Source organism: Solanum verrucosum, unplaced genomic scaffold (assembly GCF_900185275.1).
Source record: "Solanum verrucosum unplaced genomic scaffold, falcon-dt-bn FXZP01000235.1, whole genome shotgun sequence".
Lineage (NCBI taxonomy): Eukaryota > Viridiplantae > Streptophyta > Magnoliopsida > Solanales > Solanaceae > Solanum > Solanum verrucosum.
In genome coordinates this window covers 2695877-2717426 of record NW_026019948.1, presented here as the reverse complement: position 1 = coordinate 2717426, position 21550 = coordinate 2695877, and the positions used below count along the sequence as shown (strand labels likewise).

General features: G+C 38.0%; 2 protein-coding genes across 4 annotated transcripts in view; one reads left to right on the top strand and one right to left on the bottom strand.

Annotated features, from left to right (window-relative positions):
- The window catches only part of LOC125812740 (photosystem II reaction center W protein, chloroplastic-like), a 428451-nt gene that overhangs the window by 310702 nt on the left and 96199 nt on the right, over positions 1-21550 (bottom strand). The window lies entirely within an intron of this gene.
- Positions 12363-13700, top strand: LOC125812622 (histone H1). 2 transcript variants are annotated; one of them, XM_049492121.1, is made up of 3 exons: positions 12363-12672; positions 12778-13089; positions 13126-13700. In XM_049492121.1, the coding sequence occupies exons 1-3, from the start codon at positions 12490-12492 to the stop codon at positions 13462-13464; spliced, it is 834 nt and encodes a 277-aa protein (XP_049348078.1). In that variant the 5' UTR covers positions 12363-12489; the 3' UTR covers positions 13465-13700. The 2 variants fall into 2 exon arrangements, with proteins under 2 accessions (XP_049348078.1, XP_049348069.1); XM_049492112.1 differs by having other exon boundaries at positions 12778-13700.

Below are 21550 nucleotides of genomic sequence, written 5' to 3'. Positions count from 1 at the left end.
GAAGTTCATGTTGATATCTTCACTAATCATAAAAGCCTTTAGCACATTTTCAAGTAAAGAGATTTGAACCTCAACCAAAGGAGACGAATTGAGCTGCTTAAGGATTATGATGTTGACATTGTCTATCGTCCAGGGAAGGCAAATATGATAGTTGATGCTTATATACGTCTCTACATGGGAAATTTATCTCATATGAAGGGAGTCAAAAAGGAAATGGCAAAAGATATCCATCGATTAGAAAGCCGGTTGCTATCACGATAGGCATAATTTCTTTACTTTTTGTGATGGGTGGATAAAACCCAAAGTCTAATGGTGTAATTATGGGGTCGGGTGTTGATTTAATGTAGAGAGTATTGTGTTTTGCTCTATTTTATTAGTGTTCATTCATGGATATAGGCTAATTAGCATGAGGTTAACTTATGGGTTAAGGTTGAAAACTTAGAGGGTGTTTGGATTGGCTTAAAAGTTGGTTAAACCTATTTTTAAGTCAGTTTTTGACTTCTGGAAGAGTTTGGCAAATATAAAAAATAACTTAAAATAAGTTAGGAAGTGTTGGCAAGGTAAAAAATGATTTAAAATAAGTTTTAAATGACTTAAAATAAGTCAAAAACCAAAAGTAGGTCTCCCCCTACTTTTTATTTTTTGACGTAAAACTCATTTCAATTTGACTTTTTATTATTGACTTAAAAGATACTTTTTAAGCCAATCCAAACGGGCTCTTAATCCTATTTTTTTTTTTATCTCTGATTGATGCTCAAAAGAGATGATTAGAGTAGGTTATTAGTTTAATTTTTATAGTTGGCTTGAAAGAGGGATTATGGTTCAGATCTATTTGCTCCACATCTGCTTGAAAGAGAGATATCTTAAGGTAGTGGGTTAGTTTGTTATTCACATAGATGAGACTGAAAAGAGATTCTATGAACTGATGCTATGAGATCGAAAGAAGATTGGTGTCATTGAAGATGACCCAGCCTGTAAAAAGACACAATTACCCTTATGTGACATCAAATTTCAATCCTCGAACCCCTAGATTATTTGCTAATTACTTGAATTTCCGAAGTTTAGTTTAATTGTGACGGTTGATACTGTAAACTCTTTTATTAAATTTCGTTGAATCGTCCACCCATTTGTCTTAACCTACTACAATAAACAAGTCCACATTCTTAATTTTTTTAGTTGAATTCTTATCATTATACCATTCCTCATGGGATTTGACCCCGACACTTAGTTGAGTATCTTTATTGACAATAACCGCTTACTCTTTGAATTTCTTTTTGAGAGTAGTTCGAGCATTATAAAAAATGGTGCCGCTACCGAGGAATGGTGGCTAAGAATTCAATTAGCAAAATTACTTTATAAACTTATTGAATTGTAGTAGATTATTGATTGGTATTTTTGTGTTGTTTATTTTACAAGTCAAAATATGAGTGATAATGGTAGTGACAACGATAGTCACTATAGGCAAAACGATAATATAAGTGACGCAAATGACATGCACATGAATGTCAATGCAACCAATGGAGCTATCCGTTTACCGCCCACAACAGAGAGGGCGATATTACATGTAACCTGAACAATACTACATCTGCTCTAAAAGAGAGGAATGTTCGGAAGATTGGCTCATGAGGACCCTCATGAATACCTTCAAAATTTTTATGGATATATGTTGACCGTTCGTCTTTAAGAACATCTCACAAAAGCCGATTCTTTTGAGATTATTTCCTTTTTCTTTAACGGGGGAAACCACAAGATGGTTGGTTGAGTTATGGAATAATTTTATCACTTTTTGGGAGGAATTGACTGATGCTTTCTTAGAGAGATTTTTTCCTCCCTAAAAAATGGTTAAGCTTAGGGACAACATATAGATCTTTAAAAGAGTGGGAGGTGAACCTTTTCACGAGACATGGTTGCAGTTCCAGAAATTACTTCTACAATGTCTAATACATAGTGTTCCAGACAATTTGTTTTTGTAATACTTTTATCATAGCCTTGATTCAATCAACAAGGAATTGACTAATCAACTTATCCAAGATGGGCTGATGTGGTAATCGTCTGATGTGGCAATATTGTTGCTAGATGATATGACCAGAGTGAGAGCATAACATACTAGAGAGAATTAAGTATCGTCTCAACAATAGGGAACAAGCAGGGAGCAAATTGAAAAGGATCATGAGCATGATGAAAATATGACTAAAATGATTAGTCAACTCGACTTTCTATGCAAACATATCATGGGAGGTAGAGTGAAAAAGGTAAATACAGTTGGAACAAGCAGTAGGCAGTGCTAGGAGGATGCCAAGTTTGAGGCATTGTACAACGAAGAAGTAAACTACTTGAAAACTTAATTGGGGGGAGGGGGGTTCTCATCCTAACTACCCAAGACACGGTGGGAATCAAGATTGGAACAAGGATCAAGAAAATGATAGCAAAGATAGATGTGGCAATTGTAGAGATAGGGAAGCTGAAAAAAGATAGGTACAACCGACCTAATGATCGCCCAAAACCAAAGGGACAAGCTAGACCAGAAGGAAATCGAACCAAGGAAATGCTAACAAGGATCTTCAACAAGGTTGAACAGTCCGACAAGGTGTTGAAGGATCTGAAAAATGACTTCTACACCTTGACTCAAATGGTTGCTTCTCATTCAATGTCAATCGAGAAGCTGGAAACTCAAATGTTTCAGATATCCACCCATCTCAATCCAAGGCAATAGGGAACATTACTTAGTGACACCATCCCAAATCCCAAAAATGAATGTTGATGATGTGAGAATTATGTTGTGCCACGATGTTAAATAAAACGCTTCTTGGGAGGCAATCTAAGTTAATTTTATTGTTTTTAATAAGGTGTGTTGTAAGTGCAGGTGAAAAAGAAATCAAAATATTGAGAAAGAAAACTTCGGTGATGCCAAAACCATGTCGGTGATGCATTGAAACCATTATGTAGACATCATTATATCTGCCTTCTATGTTGAAGAATTAGAAAAAAGGTACTGTCAACTTTGGCGAATATGTATCTAGTCGGCGATCTACCGAAGTGTAGTAAGAAAACTCCATTGAGTCCACCAAATTGATCTTCGGGTTTTTTACACGTTCAGGACTTATTGATGGGCTTAAGCTCCTTTGGCGATTCGCCAAATACGTTCGATGACGTTAGTCGCAATCTGCCAAGTGCGCCTGAGTTAAATAGGTAAAGAGTCTTTCAAGTTCTAAAATAAAATCTTTCATCTTTTTGAACTCATTTTCTTCCTTAACTCCCCATAGGCCCATATCTTTGTTTTGGTGCTTGTGTGCCTCTATTGTGTGATTTCACTTGGTTGGAGTGTATTGGACTATTAGATTTTCAATCCAAGATCCTTTTTACTTAATTTTGTGCCTAGCTATCATCTCAGAGGTTGGTTTTCAGGGTATACATTGTGATTTCTGCCAAAACTTGATGCTTATGATGTGGTCTTAGGAATATCATTGATATCTTATTGGTTGATTTGTGTGGGTAGTGATATATGCATCGTATTTGTCACGCCCCAAACTCGAGGGACGCAACTGGCTCCTAATTCCAAAACTCAAACCCGAGCCGACCCTGCTGAACCATTTGCTACTAGCGCATGGCAGCCACACACAATCAATAAAACAAACAAGTATATCTAGGCTTAAAACTAAGCCCTCGGTCGGCAAGGCCCCTATCAACTGATCTATAAAAGAAACAGCTACTCCCAGGAGATCATATAGATAAATAGCCAACTAGCATAGAAGTCTTGATTGGGCCGTCGAGGCCACCATCATATCTATACCAAAACTAAAAGCAGGTATAACTCAATACAATACATCAAACAACTCACAAGCTTCAGCAAACCAACAACATAGGCCAGTATGGCCATAACGTAGCTATACACCCCACACACTAGTCTGCAAGCCTCAAAGAGTAGTAAAGATTGGCGGGACAGTGCCCCAGCCTACCCATAAAAATATACACAACAAAAGCTAACAAACCTCCAAACTCTGGCAGCTCCGGAGGAAAGGGGCTAGCCAACCAAATAGAAGTCAATCCTGCTACTGAGGAGGTCTACTCGGTCGTCTGTCAGGACCTGCATACATGAATGCAGCTCCCCCAGGCAATGAGGCGTCAATACAAAATAATGTACAGAGTATGAAAGGCTGTAGACTAAATGAGCAAGTATCATAATATACCAAAAGTAATCAGGTAAGGAAATCAAATTTAGATAAGCATGCCAACCCACACTGAATCTAATAAAATACAATAATGATCAAACATCAACCTAACCTAGCCCCCATAAGCCCGGTAGGTACAATCAACATACCACTTACTTAGGCCCTCATAAGCCCAAAAGGTGCCAAATCAATCTACATAACCTTATAGGTAGTCCCTTGTCTTTGTAAGAAGTCACATAGCCCTTTTTGGAAACGATATTGCCCCATAGGTAGCGCATAGCCCTCTTAGGCAACATCATAGCTCTATGGGCTGTACGTAGCCCTCTTTTGCATCACATATCCCTATAGGCAATACATAGCCTTCTTTGGCATCAAAATAGCCCCGTAGGCAACACATAACACTTTTTGGCATCAGAATAGCCCCGTGGGCAACACATAGCCCTCTTTGGCAATAACACAGTCTTATTAGATAACATCATAGCCCCCATAGGCAATTCATAGCTCAACAACTAACCACAATAGCCTTAAGGGCGACAACAAATAATTAAATAGGCTGAAGGTGAGCAATTTAGCTATAAACAATATATATGAGTAATGTCCAAGTCGTTCCTAACTTAGGATTGTTCTGAACAGATTACGAGTCCTTAAAATAAGGGTTTATAACCACTCAATCTGTCAACCACTCATAATTACATCTACAACATAACTAACATTAACTACTGTATTATATCACTCCCAAACACTAAGGAAACATGCCGAATGAAGGGAGTAGCCTTAACATACCTTTTCGTTTATAATTTATGTTGAAAACACCTCTGTCCACACCACTACAACACTAAAGAGAAAGGTAAAATCAATCAATAATTAAGGATAAAAATTACTATGACAATTTGACAATCGATACAGATTCCTATCGTAAACTACAATCCAAGACCTAAGGTATCTATAAACTGATAAAAGGTGATTCCTACCTTTTTTTAAATGACCATAAACTGATAAAAGGTGATTCCTACCTTTCTTTAAATGACCAAAACACTTGAATACAATCACTCCACTGAAAAAAACCCTGTTGCCATACCCTCCATGGAACTACACCGCTCAATTCACCATGAAAATTATACCAAAATGACGTGCTCGCGACGTAGGGCAATTTTTGATAAAAGGCCAAGAAGAGATCATGAACACACAAGGATGATTTAAGGAGTATTTCTCTGATTTTCGTGGGTTTCTCACGATTTGGAATGAAGAAAAATGAAGAAGATGCTATCTTATAAGCTTCCACCGACTTAGGGAACCCACCTCATGTGCCTGCTTGTGCAGTCTCGCAAAAATGTGAATAGCTCTCTATTCTAAAGTCTTATGAACAAACCATTTGATGCGTTGGAAACTAGACTCGTAGACCTTCAATTTAATGGGTCGTGGGACCCATAACTCATTATAGATTGGGAGAAACTTCCGAAACATTTGACCTAAATTTCAGAGAAATCTTTAAAAAGGAACATACGATAACTTTCGCCCACTTTTATTTTGCGACTTACCTTACTTCAAAACTTGAGATGCAACCCTTGAACACTTAAAATATGATATAGCACATAATTTTCAATTTATTACTCACCCTCTTTGTCTTTCCACGAATGTACGAATTAATTTAGACGTTTAGAAAAGTCGGGGTGTTACAGTATTGAACTGTGCTAATAAGTTAAGATAGTTGATTTTGTATTTGAAATTGTTAAAATTGATTGTAAGGGTGTATATATGAAATTGAATCATTAAATTTACTAGGTCTTGCTTGAATTAAGTATGGGTGAAGTCTGATTAGCCAGTGTTGCCCCGAAGACTTGTATTTTCCCAATGATAGATAGAGTGGCGACTTTCTTAAGGGCAAATTGTCAATTTGGCCAGTACTTTGTGAAATCTGGGGAAGTATGAGTACTCATGGGTAGTAAAGCATGTGGGTAGACTGTAGACCTACTTGGGTATTGGGTATTGTTACGTATTGGTGTTGACATTGTGAAAAATAAGCCTTACGCTGAAAGTTACCTATCTGGCGGGCTTGTCTTAACTCGCCAAGGTGATTAGGCAAATCATTGAGTAAGTCCCAAACCGCTTTTGTGCTTGAATATGTAATGAGAGTACTATCTCATTCGGTGGGCTTGTCTTAACTCGCCGAAACCCACTTGGCGTATCGCCAAGTGGGAGTGGACATTGCCCTTTGTTCTTGTTCCTTTTAATTTTGCAGTCACTTTTGGCGAACTTGTCTTAGTCCATTGAATCTAACTCGGTAGATCGCCGAATTGGAGATGACTCTTCCTTTCATACCTGAGTTAAATTAAATTATGGTCCATCAACTTTGGGGAGCTCACATAAGCTCGCCTAACATGTTAGGAGATTTTCTTTCCAGTAGGCGAGCCTCAGAACCCTTTTTGGATTATGGTGGCTTGCAGGAAATTAGAACTAAGGGCAAGAGAGTTGTAACTTCTGACACAGAGTTTGAGAGAGAGTTTCCTCCTTCTCTCCCTCCAAAGAAAAAGCAGGGGGATCTCCATTAATGAGTCATCTAAGGCTTCCCAACAACAAGCCACTCCGCGCTCTTCTAAGCATGTGAGTGAGAAACCAAAGAAAAAGATAGCTAAGAAGAGGACTCACATCATGTCTAAATTGACACCAAACCCTGTTTCCAATGTGAATGCGTTTAGATTTATCTCTATCAGCGCTCCCAAGGCCTTAGGTAGGCTCAAAGTAGCTGGAGAATGCATAATTCTTGAGAAAAGATGACTCTCCATTGATGGGGTTCTGAGTAACTACTCGACCATCTGGGAAACAATCCAATTCCATGGTTTAAGAGGTTCAGAAGACCTTGACCTCCCTATGTCCCAGCCTGGTACGAGAATTCTTTGTGGTCTATGAAAGTCCTTACCCCAGAAGAGAAAGAGAATTGTTTGGAAGCCATTAGAGGAAGTGGAAGTTCGTGGCGTAATAGTGCTATGTAGTGCAGGTAAAATCAAGTCAATTTTGGGTACAAAAGGCACAAGAGATGATCATTACAGGCTCAAGTTGAAACAGGGCCTCTATGCACTCAAGGAGTGGCTGGAACCCCTCATATCTGATATCTCTCCTCTATGGATGATTGATTGAGCGATGATAGAAAAGAAGGATACAAACATCCCTTTGAGGTATTGGTTCGACTTTATCAATAACAATCTTATGTCATCCTAGAATGAGTCCATTCTCTGGCCTTAGAAGGTTGTATTGGTCGATAATATTATGAATCAGTCAAAGATTAATGTCGGTGCTATTATTGTTAAAAAGATACTTGTGCACGCTCGTCGGGAGCAAACTTCTCTCCCATTCCCAGTCCTGATCACACATTTGTGTGCAGATGCTAGAGTTCCTTTATAACAGAGGACAAATGTAAGGATTATCCCTACTTCCTCCAGTGACATTCAAAGGATTGAGACATATTACTTAAGGGACAATGCAGCTAAGAAGAAGCCGCCACAACCAGACACTACCCTTGTGGTTGACTCCAGTGGCCTTGAGGCTGATGTTGCTCAATCTGATCCTTCTGTAGAGCCATCATGTACACTTCTTCCCTGTGCCATCTACTTCCATAGTTGTTGCATCTCATTCATGTTTCTCGACCCCCTTGACCTAGGCCATGATATACCAAATGAGAAACCTTGTCTGGTCTACGGATGTGAGAGCGGCTATGGTAGAAAGTGAGATGCCAAAGCGATTGATAAGGCCATTGAGGATGAATTGATCCATATTAGAGGTATGATGAAAGGCTAGATAACCTCACAACTAGGATGGAGGCTAGGGAGAAGATTGAGGGTAGTTCAGCTGAGTTGAATACTATGAGGACTGACATTACCTCTCTTTGGGTTGATGTGGACCAACTAAGGTCCACCGACATTTCCATCCTAAAGGGTGAGGTTCCGTTGCCCGATGTGCTCGAGTCTATTCCTACCTCCTAGCCGAGAGTTGAGGTTCCTAGTAGTGTGGTTGAGTAGCTTAGTATGGGGGGATGATATTGTTGATAATGTTGTTGATAGGGTTTGAGTTGAGGATGAGGCTGGTACTGAGATAACTGAGGAGACAGATGGGGAGGAGTTCTTGTGGGAGGATAAGCGACAGTCAGTTGAGAATTTGATGGAGCTGTAATATTTAAAGGAGATGATAGTGCTGGCAATGATCGAAAACTGAGGCATGTATATATTTAACTGGAATAACTGACCTAACATGTGTAATTCATGAACTAGAAGAACTACATAACTAGGGTTCTAAATTTATGAAAGAATCTACACAAAACAATACTGAATTCATGACAATCTGATTTGGATCATTCTAACAGCTAAAACCCAACAATTTTTAACATTCAAGAAACCCTAGGTCTAGATAATATTAAGGGAATCAAGATTCTGACTGAAATCTAGGGAGCTAATGGGTGAAAGGAACCCACCAGTGAAATCCTACATACCTAGTGACGAATTCCACGGAGAAGTCTTTCAATTTCAGGGATGAAACTGATAAAAATCTATTGCGTTCTTAGACTAGGGCTTGGTCGACTCTTTCTCCTTCTTTTCGTTCAACTTGATGATTTTTTGGAGAATGAGTTGACTAGGGTAAGTTCTAATTAAGTTGCTAGGCTAAAACTGACCAAAACTACGTAGTTTAGGGGTCCAACGCATAGGGGAAAGACCAAACGACCCCTGACTTAAAAGTTGTCGGGGTCACCGACGGACCAAACCAACGGACCGTAGATGGACCGACGGTTTGTTCTGGTCGGCCGTCATTCGCGACTGGGAGTTGAAATTTGAAGGTCTGATCTACGGCCCTGGACCAGGGACCGTGGTCTGACCTACGGTCCGTACGTCCTGAAGTAAGTCTGGACTTAGACAAATTTTATATGTTTTTCTGAGGAGGGCTGCAGGTGGCCATCCACAAACCACTAGCACAGGCTGTGGGTCACCCTACGATTCGTGGGTGGCAACCGTGGATTGCACCTGCAACTTCTGGAAATATGCAATCTTGTTTGTCTAGGATACGGGGTGTTACGACTGAGGTCAAAGGAAATAGCTTGAAAGTGCTTTGGAAATATCACTCAATAAAGAAAGTTTCTTGGGAGAATGAGTCAAGAGTGCGTTGATGGTATCCACAACTATTTTACAACCCAAATACAATTATAAACCAGTTTGAGCATGAACATTACTCTAAGTGGTAGGTAATATAACAATCTAACATTAAATTTTAAGTTTTAACACTCTGTTTCACAATTTGAGACTTTGTACAGGTAAAAATAGTCATTTGGGACTTGTTCAAGGGATTCAGATAGGACCCCGAGGGGTTCATTTGAGTTTTAGAATGAGAAATTCATATTTGAACATAACAATTTTTTTGGTGTTGCAGTAGTACTTTGAATTATGGATTAATGTCTCGCGGTTGCTAAAGATAAGGAGTATTACTCATTGTTGTTACATGAGGGCTGTCATGATCATACAATGTCCTGCTAAATTTCTCTATGTGTTCATGGGAGACCCTATCATAGTTGTGAAGAAGGATTTTGTCATGTATAAAAATAGAAGTTTTGAGATTTTATTTCATTCCAATTTTTTTGGGGGATTTTGAGGCTAGTTCGGTGCAATTTTTGGAGATAAGATCATCAACTAATGTGGGTAAGTCTCTTAAGCTTGGATTTACTTATATGTTATGATTATCTATAAATTTAAGTCTTTAATCATTATTTTAAAGTTTAAGAGGATTCGCCCTAGGTTCCAGAATGTGTATTTGAGGTCTATTTGATGTCAGATTGAGAATATAAGTATACATTTAGACTCACAAGGTTATGAATATTAACCCAATTTTGAAACTAATTTTAATTTTAATCCGGAGCTCAAGTTTGATTTTTGTTGACTTTGACCAAAATCACATATTAAATTATGAGAATCGATTCCTTAACTTCGTATAATATAATGGAATATTATTTTGGCTATACTTGAGCCATTTGAATGTGTTTGGGTATGGGAAGGCGATCAAGAAAGGTTGAAAGCTTACTTTAATCTAGGTAAATTAAGACTTTGACTATAATAAGAGAAATTTTCAACTTATGTATTGTATTTCACTTGTAATGTGTGGGGACTATACATGGCATGAAAAACATATATACGATTATCAGGTGTAAATGGGAGATTACTTGAAATATTAGATTTGATCTTTTATTCTTATATATGTGTTTATATGAGTTGATGTAATGACTCGACTCTTAATTTTGAGTTTAAAATATCATTTTAGGGGTTGAGGTTGGAACCATGATGTGTTTGAGTGGGTTTTGAAACAAGAACACACAAAATAGATAGTGTTGAGAGGTTCAATTAAATGAGAATTAGATGTTTGATAAAGTTTTATATGCGAATAGTGGAAATACAAACATATGAGATAAGGTTTAAATGAAAAGAAATGAATATTTTTTTATTAGTGCGTTTTGTAAAGGTTAATAAGCATATCAAGTGTTTGCAATTGTTTTATAGTTTTGAAATAATTTTGGGCATGTTCGTGGATGAATGTATATTAAGTTATGGATAATGTAATGACTCGAATCTTAGTTTTGAGTTTTGATCCCCTGTTTTAGTATACGAGATTTTGTACAAGTTTAAATAATTATATGAGACTTGTTTTGTGGGATCCTGGTGAATTTTGAAACAAGATAACACAAAATGGACAATGCAAGAATGTTTTGATGCATAACAATGCTTTATGATCGCAAACCATTGGACCACGATCGCATAGAGAAAGAAATTTAGGCATTGCATTTGCGAGGAACTAGTCACATTCACAAAAGAGGCTCAGTCGATTGCCCTTCACGATCACAAGGCCTCCTATAGTGATTGCGCTGGGCAAGTATAGAGGCTGAAACTTCAAAAATTATTTCATTCCGATATATTTTTGGTGGTTTGAGATTGTCTTGATGAGACTTTTGAAAGGATATCACTATTAAAGTTTGGGTTAGCCTTCTAAACTCAAATTTGGTTATCTACTATGATTATCCATGTAGTTTAAGTCTTCAACCTATGATTTTGAAGTGTAAAATTAAATGATTTTGCCCTAGATTTAGCTCTCATATGATCTTATTGCTTATGAGATTAAGTCAAGACATACTAGTAGCAACTATAGGCTATAGCAAAGAGTAATGATGAAACAATTCTTTGATTTGAGAGCATGCTTCCTATATTAAATAAAAAAAATAACAACAATGGACTTACCAAATGAAAAAGGAAACATCTATATGGTATTGGCATAATGGTTTTACTCTGTTGCAACACTGAATTATGTATCTTACTAGAAAACTCATGTACTAATCAAATGTGACATCACTCAAGTTAATAATAGAGTAGTGAAATTTATAGCATGTAAAACTATGACAATTTTATATATCATTTTCATAAATCCCATATTAACTTTCATATTGTGATTTTGATACAACTATACTACACTCATTCATTAACAATTATATGATGATAATCATCTTATAAGCAAATGGGATTTGTCAAGAAAGTATACACATTTGATCTATGCTTAAAACTAGAAAGAGTAGAAATACTTTTTTGGTGTGTTCATCCTCAATGACATTTGAACCAATGATTCGATGGTCAAATCTAGTTGGATTTTTGTGATTTTTGATTCTACGGACTCCTCTGTTTGTCTACTATCATATTGTAGAAAAAAAATTGAGTTTAATCCAAAGAATTTCCCTAAAATGAGCAAATACCACAAAACACTCCAAGAAAATCATTGAAATGACCCCTTGCTATTCCAAGCGAATTATCTCCCTGATTTCTCATTCAAATAATCCAAATAAACACTCTAAATATAAGCTTACGAAATTTCCTACACGATGAAAAAAATTTCACTCAAATCCATCAAGTATATCTCAAGTTATGTCCAGATCAATTGAGCATAGAAGCACACCTCCAACAAGTTAAACATTGCATTCCATATTTTATCCCAATCCTTGTCTTGGTCGCCTACTAGTCAATACCGTTGATAAAAGCTACATCTAACGGCCTATATTTAAAATTTCCGAAAGCTATGAATCCGCGTCAAATGGCACTCGACCAATCAGATTTCAGCTTATGGATATGACTCTTTTTCCTCTCACTATTTAAGCCTTCTCATTTTCCCTGGTTTATTCACATCAAAGAGAGAAATCTCAGTAGAATCCACACCAGCAGATCCAATTCTCTTCCCCATTTGTGCCTACTTTCTTCCTAAACCCTAACCCTAGTTCTCTCCCTATTTGGGAATTTCATTTCTTCGCTTAGAAATGGCCACTGAAGAACCAGTCATCGCTAACGAGGTTGTTGAAGAGCAAGCCGCTCCTGAACCTGTCAAGGATGAGGCTAATCCTCCGGCTAAGTCTGGGAAAGCAAAGAAAGAGACCAAGGCGAAGAAGCCTGCTGCACCGAGGAAGAAAAGTGCTCCTCCGGCCCATCCTCCTTACTTTGAGGTAATTGAAAATTGAACTTTCAGTTTTGTTAATTATACTTGATGATAAGATTCTTTGGTGCTTTGTGAATGTGTATTGAAGTTGATTTTGGATTGTATCGTGCAGATGATTAAGGATGCGATTGTGACATTGAAGGAGAGAACTGGATCCAGCCAGTACGCTATTACCAAGTTCATTGAGGAAAAGCAGAAGAATCTTCCATCCAATTTCAAAAAATCATTGCTTATCCAGTTGAAGAAGTTTGTTGCTTCTGAGAAGCTGGTGAAAGTGAAGAACTCTTACAAGCTTCCATCGGGTTCTAAGCCTGCTGCTGCTGCTGCCCCGGCGAAGAAGAAGCCTGCTGCGGCAAAGTCAAAGCCCGCTGCTAAGCCCAAGTCCAAGCCTGCTGCGAAACCTAAAGTCGCCGTAAAGCCTAAGGCAAAGCCAGCTGCAAAGGCGAAACCCGCTGCCAAGGCAAAGCCTGCTGCCAAGGCAAAGCCCGCTGCCAAGGCAAAACCTGCTGCCAAGGCAAAGCCAGCTGCTAAGGCGAAGCCCAAGGCGGCGGCTGTTGCCAAGCCCAAAGCTGCTGTTAAGCCCAAGGCTGCTCCTGCGAAAACCAAGGCTGCGGTCAAGCCAAGTCTGAAGGCTAAGACGACAACAGCTAAGGTCGCAAAGACAGCTACCAGAACGACTCCAAGTCGGAAAGCTGCACCAAAGGCAACACCTGCCAAAAAGGAGCCGGCTAAGAAGGCACCTGCGAAGAACGTGAAGTCGCCGGTGAAGAAGGCTACCCCAAAGAGGGGAAGGAAGTAGAAGCATAGGAATAGATGATTTGTGTGTAGGGATAGTCCTGTAAATTCCCTGAATCTTGGGTTGAATTGGGTTTTTTTGCCCATGGGAAGCTATAGAAATCTGGTTTATTTTCTCTTTTCTTAGCCTTGTTCTACAGTGTTTAGATTTTTTTTTTCTTTTTAATTCCGTTTAGGGATTTGGAACAGTTCTGCTCTGTACTGATATATCATTCTGCTTATGAGGAATTAGAGTTTATGATGCCCTTATCTTATAAATGTTCATTTCTATTTGGCCAATTTTGTTCTGTTTCTCATATCATATGAATTGCAGTATGATATTAGGTTTACTTTTTTCCTCTAGGAAACAGGCATAGCTGTATTAAGGTTCGGGTGAGGAAACGTGAAAAACAGATGCCGGAATGTAGAAGAGGCGTCTTTTGAACGCAAGTAAGTGTAACAAATTAACAACTCTTACATGAATTGAGTACAGAACACTCTTATAGTCATCATCTTTGCTTAAATTGGATTAGTTTTAGTTGAAGTTTTCTATTATTCTGTATCCTTGCTGTTGCGCATTGCTACCTACTTCATATCTGGATCACTTTGTATTGCTAATATTTGGTGGTGTGTGTGGTAGTGTTCACGTGAAGCCATGTTGGTTTATCTGTATATTAAACATTTGTTTGTGCATTATTGAGGTGAACATTCATTTTTTAATCACCATTTTCATGCCAAAAGATTCTATTTCTATGGCTTATGGCTAATCTAGATTGATTGAGGCATACTAGTTAAAATGTTAAATTAACCCAAAAGAGGTAAGCAACCAAGTCTTAAAGGGTGCAATTACACTCTGCTTTCTGGGAAAGATATCCTGCAATTTTTTTTGAAGTCATGAAAACTACAAGAATAACAAATGGTGGATGTCTTTGGCTTGCAATTACATTCTGTTTTCTGGGACTCTTTGCCTAAAGCTTAGGCCAATTCTATGACTAGGCTTTGTAAAATGGTGAATGTCTTTGGCTAACTGCAGATGATTATCATGATTAAGTAGCTGATTGTTTGACAATCCTCTCAACTTACTTGAAAATCAGCTGTCTTAATGAAATGCTAGGAATTCACTTGTTTCCTTCTCTATCTTGACCTAATGCTAGGGAGATGCTTAATCTTTTGGATGAATATAGTAGTGACAGTATATTGAATCTGAACATGATATTTGGATATTTTACTTTCAAAAGCTTTCTACCTAGCTTGGATAGTAGTGACAATTAGTGCCATGCTCTAGTGAAGATGAAGCTACTCATCCTTCTCATTAGTGAAGCAAGCATACAGATGGTAGTGACAATTAGTGCCATGCTCTTGTGAAGATGAAATTACTCATCCTTCTCATTAGTGAAGCAAGCATAGATATTTTGTGAAACAGTTGAGCAAGGTTAAGTTGCATTCATTGTGTTTGTACCTAATGATGAGTAGTAAACTGAAACTTTTGCTTAGAAAACTTACTTTCAAGAACTATGTTACAGTTGTCCTGTATACTACTAGGATTTACTTTCCAAATGTATCTTGTTTCAATCCTTGCGCTTTTGGTATCTCTTCTAATATTTTTTGATGGTAGAATGTACATTAAGTGAAGTTAGAGAAGACACTCTGATGTGAAGATTTCTGTAATAGTAACATTTTTGTGAAGATTTCATCTTGTACTTCTTCTATTCGTTATTGACTTGGCTAGGTATGTAGTTAAGGAAACAATATTTCTTGGCGCTCATAGATGATGCAGATGTATGATGGATCACCATGTTGATATTACCGATTTTACCTAGTAGTTTTATTTATGGTTGGAGAATAGCTTATATTACCTTTAATATACATTTTATACGGCGAGTCAAATTTGTGTTGCATGAAATTCGCTTACTATTAACAATGGAACTTAATGTATTAAGTAATCCTGTTTAATAACATTAAACAGGTCTCACATCAATGCACTTACTATGTCTAGTTTAAGTGCTAAATAGATTATCAAGCAATCTCTTAGTAGAGTAGTTGCTATAGCCAATCACTTACAACATCTTTTTCATGACGGACAGTTCAGATGTTGCAACATTGCCATAATAAACAATTATTCTTGCTTCCACCTGAAGGATCACCTTTTACATTTGCTCTTTAGTGCTTAGTTCAATGTCAGCATGTTTTAGGTATTGTTTTGTTGAAGCTTAAATATAGCAGCTCAATGTATCCACAGATATTCCTAACGATGTTCTTTTGTTGGCACAACTGATGCAGAACATGCCTGTAGATCTATATGGTATGGTGTACAATATACTCTATGAGGTTTCATAACTCGTTTATCTGGGGCATGCTTGCTGTGTGTTGGTTTTTGCTATGTCTTGTCTCTCACTCTCTTTCTTGTATATTATTTCTTTCTCAACTTATGGAGTTCATTTGAAGTTTTGGTTGCTCTTTTCAACAATCATGTCAGTCCACAACTTATGGGGTTCATTTCTAGTTTTGGTTGCTCTTTCTATTTTGAAACAATCATTGGACATGTCAGTGTGTATCACTTCTCTGTTTCAGTGCCCAACATCTAAATAAATTTGATGTCAGCAAACTATGCTAAAGTTTCCTAATATATATAGGTTTAAGTATGGAGAACCTCGAGTCACAGCCTCGCATGTAATTATGCAAAACTGAGTGATACACTGCAAGGAAGATGAATCATGATCTTCTGCACATATGTATGTGGCCATTAACTAAGCGTTCAGCCTAATACCATCCTTTTAGTCTTCAATCCCAGGTACTTAAAACAATGAACTTTTCCTTCTTTTCACTCTAAAAGCTATAGTATTAAACTGGATTTCTACACTCTGTTGCTGCATATGTTTCGTGTTTTGTTGTTGTATTTTTCTTTCAACCCTGCTTCAAAACTTCTTTGAGCCGTGGGTTTACCGGATACAACTTCTCTACCCCACAAAGTTAGGAGTAAGGTTCACATACATCCTACCCTCCCCAAACTCCCCTTGTGGGATTACACTAGGTATGTTGTTGTATTGTGTGATTTATAGTGACTGACAATGATACAGTTGTTTGGATAAAAATAGTTGATAGTTCCAATTGTGAAGTGAAATATTACTTAAAATTCTTCTTAGCGTGGTTGTGTGTGTATAACAAAAATCTGGCAGAATGACCCTCTTTACTAACAGTTCTTTGGATATATATGGTGATTTCTATATCTGGAATGCATGATTTTTATTGCTCTTTATGTTGGTGATTCTTTTCAATGTCCATATTTAAGGTCAAACTGAAAAGGGAAAGAGGTCTCAAGGATCCTCTTTTATTTCATAGTCTTTTGTGTTTGTTGAGGTAAAGGGTGAAGCAAATGGGAGTAGGTATTCTGTATAATTGGTGGAGGCAATTCTCCAACACCTCTGCTGGGCAAGCTTCTTGCAATTTTCATCATCGGTGTTTGGAAAAATTAATGCATCGTTGTGCTTCTGAAGTGGAATAATAACTCTAGTGTGTGTTAGACGAGGAAAAAAGGGTTCCTTTTTCGGTTTGGTTTTGGGAGAAATGATTATGGGGTTTGGCTTTTGGAACAATTGAGTTTCTATCTCTTAAGAGGCAAGTCACTCTTCAAAAGCTTCTCTGTCCTCTACCACCCTCCCTCTTTCTGTTATCCAACCATCTGTATCTATCTTATACTACATTTTGGCAGAAAGTTACTCAAGGAGTACATTTGATCCTCATGTATTGTCGTTTTGAGGGACAGTTTGCTGGTCAGCTGGTGGTCTTCTGGGAAGTAAATTATTTGCGACATATCTGATTCATGAGAACTTTGATGTGCTCGTTCTATCTGTGTTTCAAATCATTTTTCCCTGTTGAGGATTGTGTTAGCTCCTTGCTACAAATGCTAATTACTGAAATTTCGCATGGAAAATTAAGACACCTGAGTTGTTTGAGTTTGCTGTCTCATAAATATTTATCAACACTTGTTAAGTATCATGGAATCTTGCTCAAGTGTTGGCTGTTCAACTTGAAATAGCAGATTTGGAAAGAGAAATGGAGTTCAATTATAAAATAGCTCATAAGCTTCTCACCTATCCCTAAGAAGTTGGAGAATGAAGATTCTAGATATGTCTGACTAGGTTATTAGGCTCTAGACTAAGCAAAACATTGTAGTTTAGGTATTAAATGACGTAGTTTAAATGTCCAATGCATAGGGGAAAAGACCAAAACGACCCTGACTTAAAGTTGGTGAGGGGCCATCCACGAGGCCACTGACGGACCGTCGATGGGACCACGACCCGTCAAGTGGGTCGTGGTTCTTGGCCAGTGCTACTGGTTCTTGGTACCTCCATCTACGGTCCACTTCACGAACCGTGTGAAGGACTACGGGCCGTGAAGGCCAACATGGTTCTTCCCTTGGGGTTGGTGTCTATTGGGTCAGGTCGACGAACCAAGCCACGGCTCGTCAGTGGGACCACGGCCCGCGGAGGGCTCCGTGGTCCACCACTTTTGGATGGGTGTGAACCCCAATGAGGGTGACGGGTCGTGGTTCCTTTCACGGCCCGTGAACCCCTCCGTGGTTCATCAAATTTTTGTTCTTCCGGCTTAGCTAAGTTTTGAGGTGTTACAAAAAACGTTTTACGCCTAGTGGGAAAAGGAAAAGACCAAATACCCTTTCCTAAAATGGATGGAATGCCTTAAGTGGAGAGACTTCACTCAAACAGCCATAACTTTTTACTCGGAGCTCAAAATTTAGCAAACTTGGTGGCGTTGGAAAGAGGACTCAAAGACCTTCGATTTGATAGTTCATGGGCCACCTAATTATTTATGTGCTAAAAGATATGATTGTTTGAAATTGACCCAAAACTAAAAACTGATGCGTGACTTGCACAAATTTATATTTAGCTTTTTTGAAGTTCGAGGTGTTACAGAGAGAGAGAGTGTGTATCATTGTCACCATAAAGACGCATAGAGAGGAAACACCAAAAAGACACACAGGGCTATGTAACCCAGATATGAGAACGTAGTCCAGAAAAATGCATGGTGCTATACAAATCAGATATGAGAAAGTAGTCATCAAGAAGACGGTATAGTGCTACACAAATTATATTTAAGAAAGTAGTCACTGGAAAGATGGCACGATACTGCACAAATAAAAAATGAGAAAGTAATCACCGGAAATATGGCACGATTCAATAAAAATTGGATATAAGAAAGTAGTTGCTGAAAATATGCACGGTGCTACGCAAATTAGATATGAGAAAGTAGTCACTAGAAAAATGCACGGTTCTACACAGATCATACAAGAGAAAGTAGTCACCGTAAAGATGCACGGTTCTACGCAAATCAAATATGAGAAAATAGTCACATGAATAATGACATGGTGTTACACAAATTCTGATGGATATGTGGTTGGCACAAAATATTCCTAGAAAGTCATCAAAAATTATCACACGATGACCTATTTGACTTGAGTTTTCTTCCCCCGAATATGGGGTTCATCCATGTATAATTGGTCTTATTTTTGTTAACATAACCATTGGCCAGATGGGCGGTGTATATGGGTCACAGCCGCCCGCCACAATGGAAGCTCTTTGATTCTCTATCAAGATCGTAGAAACTCTGATATAATATGAGAAATATTGAGGAAGAATATTATTGAATTATGTATCTATATAATTATATTGAGACCCTATTTATAGACACTGCATTAGACTCCTTTCCATCTAGGACACTACATTACAATTCTTTTCCAAGTAAAATTCTAGATATCATCCTTAATCCTATTATAAGTAGGATTATATATACTATTCTTGTTTCTATTCCTACTATAACATGAGTCATATGGATGATTACATTCCTTTGGTAGAGTTTGCCTATAACAGAAGTTGTACTAATCTAGTATTTAGATAAAACCATATAACGCTTTGTATGGTAAGCAATATCATTTTATAGTCGAGTGGGTTGAATAAGGTAAAATACATATTTTGTGTCCTAAAATGGTACAACAAGTCTTGGACAAGGTAAAGCTAATTTAAGACCGACTACCGACTTAGGATAACTTAGAGCAGGCAAAAGTCCAATTCAGACCACAAGGTCCTGATTTGTAGTTTAAGAAGGGAAGTTGGAGAAGGTTTGCCATTAAAGGGTGTCGTGAGATTTGGCAAGAAAGGAAACACGAGCCTAAGGTACATTGACCCATTTAAGATCCTGAAAAGGAATGGAGTGGTGGATTAAAAATCGACCTTGCCACTATCTCTATCAGGAGTAAATTTAATATTCATGTTTTATACTATGAAAGTATTCCCGATACTCAATCTATATTGTATAGGTCATTGATCATGAGTCAGTTCAGTTCGATCAACATTTATCCTATGAGGAGACATCAATAACTATTTTGGAAAGGAAGGTCCACTAGTTGAGATCAAAGAGTATTCATTTGGACAAAGTATTGTGGAGGAAGCACCAAAGTAAGGAATCCCTTAGAAGACAGAGCAAAACATTTGGACACATATTTGAAGTTGTTTGAGGCTCTAAGTTTGATTGAGGATAAACCATATTTTTAGTAGGAGGGAATGTAATAACTCAATCCTTATTTTGCTTATTTAAATGCCATTGCATGATTTTTTGAGGCTTTGCATAGGTGTACACCATATGTTTGAACTTGTTGGTATTCCTGGGTTAAGACCCAAGGGGCTCGAGAGTGTTTTGGCACATTGGGACCATGTTTGAAGTTGTAGATTTTCTTGCGTTGGTGTATTATTTATGATTGCAAGGGCACTGGTCATGATGCAAAGCACAAGGGGGGGGGGGGTTATTGTTACACTGACAACTACAAGTACAAGTGCAACTTGCAAATGCCGATGAATTGATGTAAAACCAAAAGAATAAAGATATAAATGGATAATTATTTTAAGAAACATATATGTAAGGGTATTTGAAGTGTTAAATCAAAATTTAGGCCTAAGGAAATGTAGCATCTTGGGTATTGGAAATTTAAATTGGAAAGGAAAGGTTGCATTTTTGGGCACTGAAGCAGGTTCTACGAGTCGACCTACGGATCGTAAGAAGCTCTATGGACTGTAGGAAGGCAGTCGTAGGAACTAAATGGAAATTTTGGGAATGTCAAGTCCTAGATGATAGTTTACGAATCAACAAGATGAGTCGTTGGAATTTGGATGGGTCATAGAAAGGTTTCGTGGAAGGTGCTTTGGACTCAAAGGATTCTTGGTAAAATTTGAATCTACGAAAGAGGTCTATAGATCGTAGGAAGGTCGACGACCCATAGAAGATACTCGTGGAAATGGTTCAGGATTTTTGGGTTCCAGTAGTTGACCCTACGACTGGCTAGGATGGACTGTAAGAATTCCTACGATCCGTAGGTCCAGTCCACATGAGTTATCCAACAATTTTTAAGCAACGGTATTTTGGTATTTTTCTACCCAATTAACCTCTAAACTTTGTCGTTTTGTCCCTCTAACTACCCCTAAAACTTTTTTTACTCTTCAAACCTAACTCATTCCCTTCGATTCATTCAAGCTCACAAAAATCTCTCAAGGGTTTGTTCTCCAATTCTCTCTCAAGCTCCAAGGTGAATAACTAGGGCTTCAAGGTTTCTTCCTTCATTGTTGTCACGTCTTGAGGTTACCCCTTTGACGTAAAATGGGACCTAGGATCACGAGTAACCCCAAGCTAACCCTGCAACTAGCATATCATAAGCATACTGAAAGATATCTAAATGAAAACATGAACTGATGCGGAAGCTAAATCAACTGATAACTGAAAGTGGGGAATGCCCATCTAGTCTGAATGTATAAAACATACTAAGAGTTTAGAGTTACCGAACAATCAATCAAAACTAAAGCTGAATCTAGTACTATGTCTGAAAAGCCTCTACTGACTAGAGTTGCTGGGACATGCCCCAAGCTAACCCTAGCAAAACTGAAAACTGAATAGAAGACTAAAAATGGAAAGCATGTATGTTGTCCTCGAAGTATGAGGACTTACCACTGAAGCTGCTGAATACGGATCGAGAATCGATTTATGCGTGATCTGGATGCTGAGTACTGATGAGTCCACAAATTGGACTCATTTCGGGCTATATTTTAATA

Excerpts from the sequence above, each read along its gene's own strand:
- LOC125812622 (XM_049492112.1), top strand. The coding sequence starts at position 12,490 with ATGGCCACTGAAGAACCAGTCATCGCTAACGAGGTTGTTGAAGAGCAA. Across the intron at positions 12,673-12,777 it reads CCCATCCTCCTTACTTTGAG|ATGATTAAGGATGCGATTGT; the intron begins GTAATTGAAAAT and ends TGTATCGTGCAG.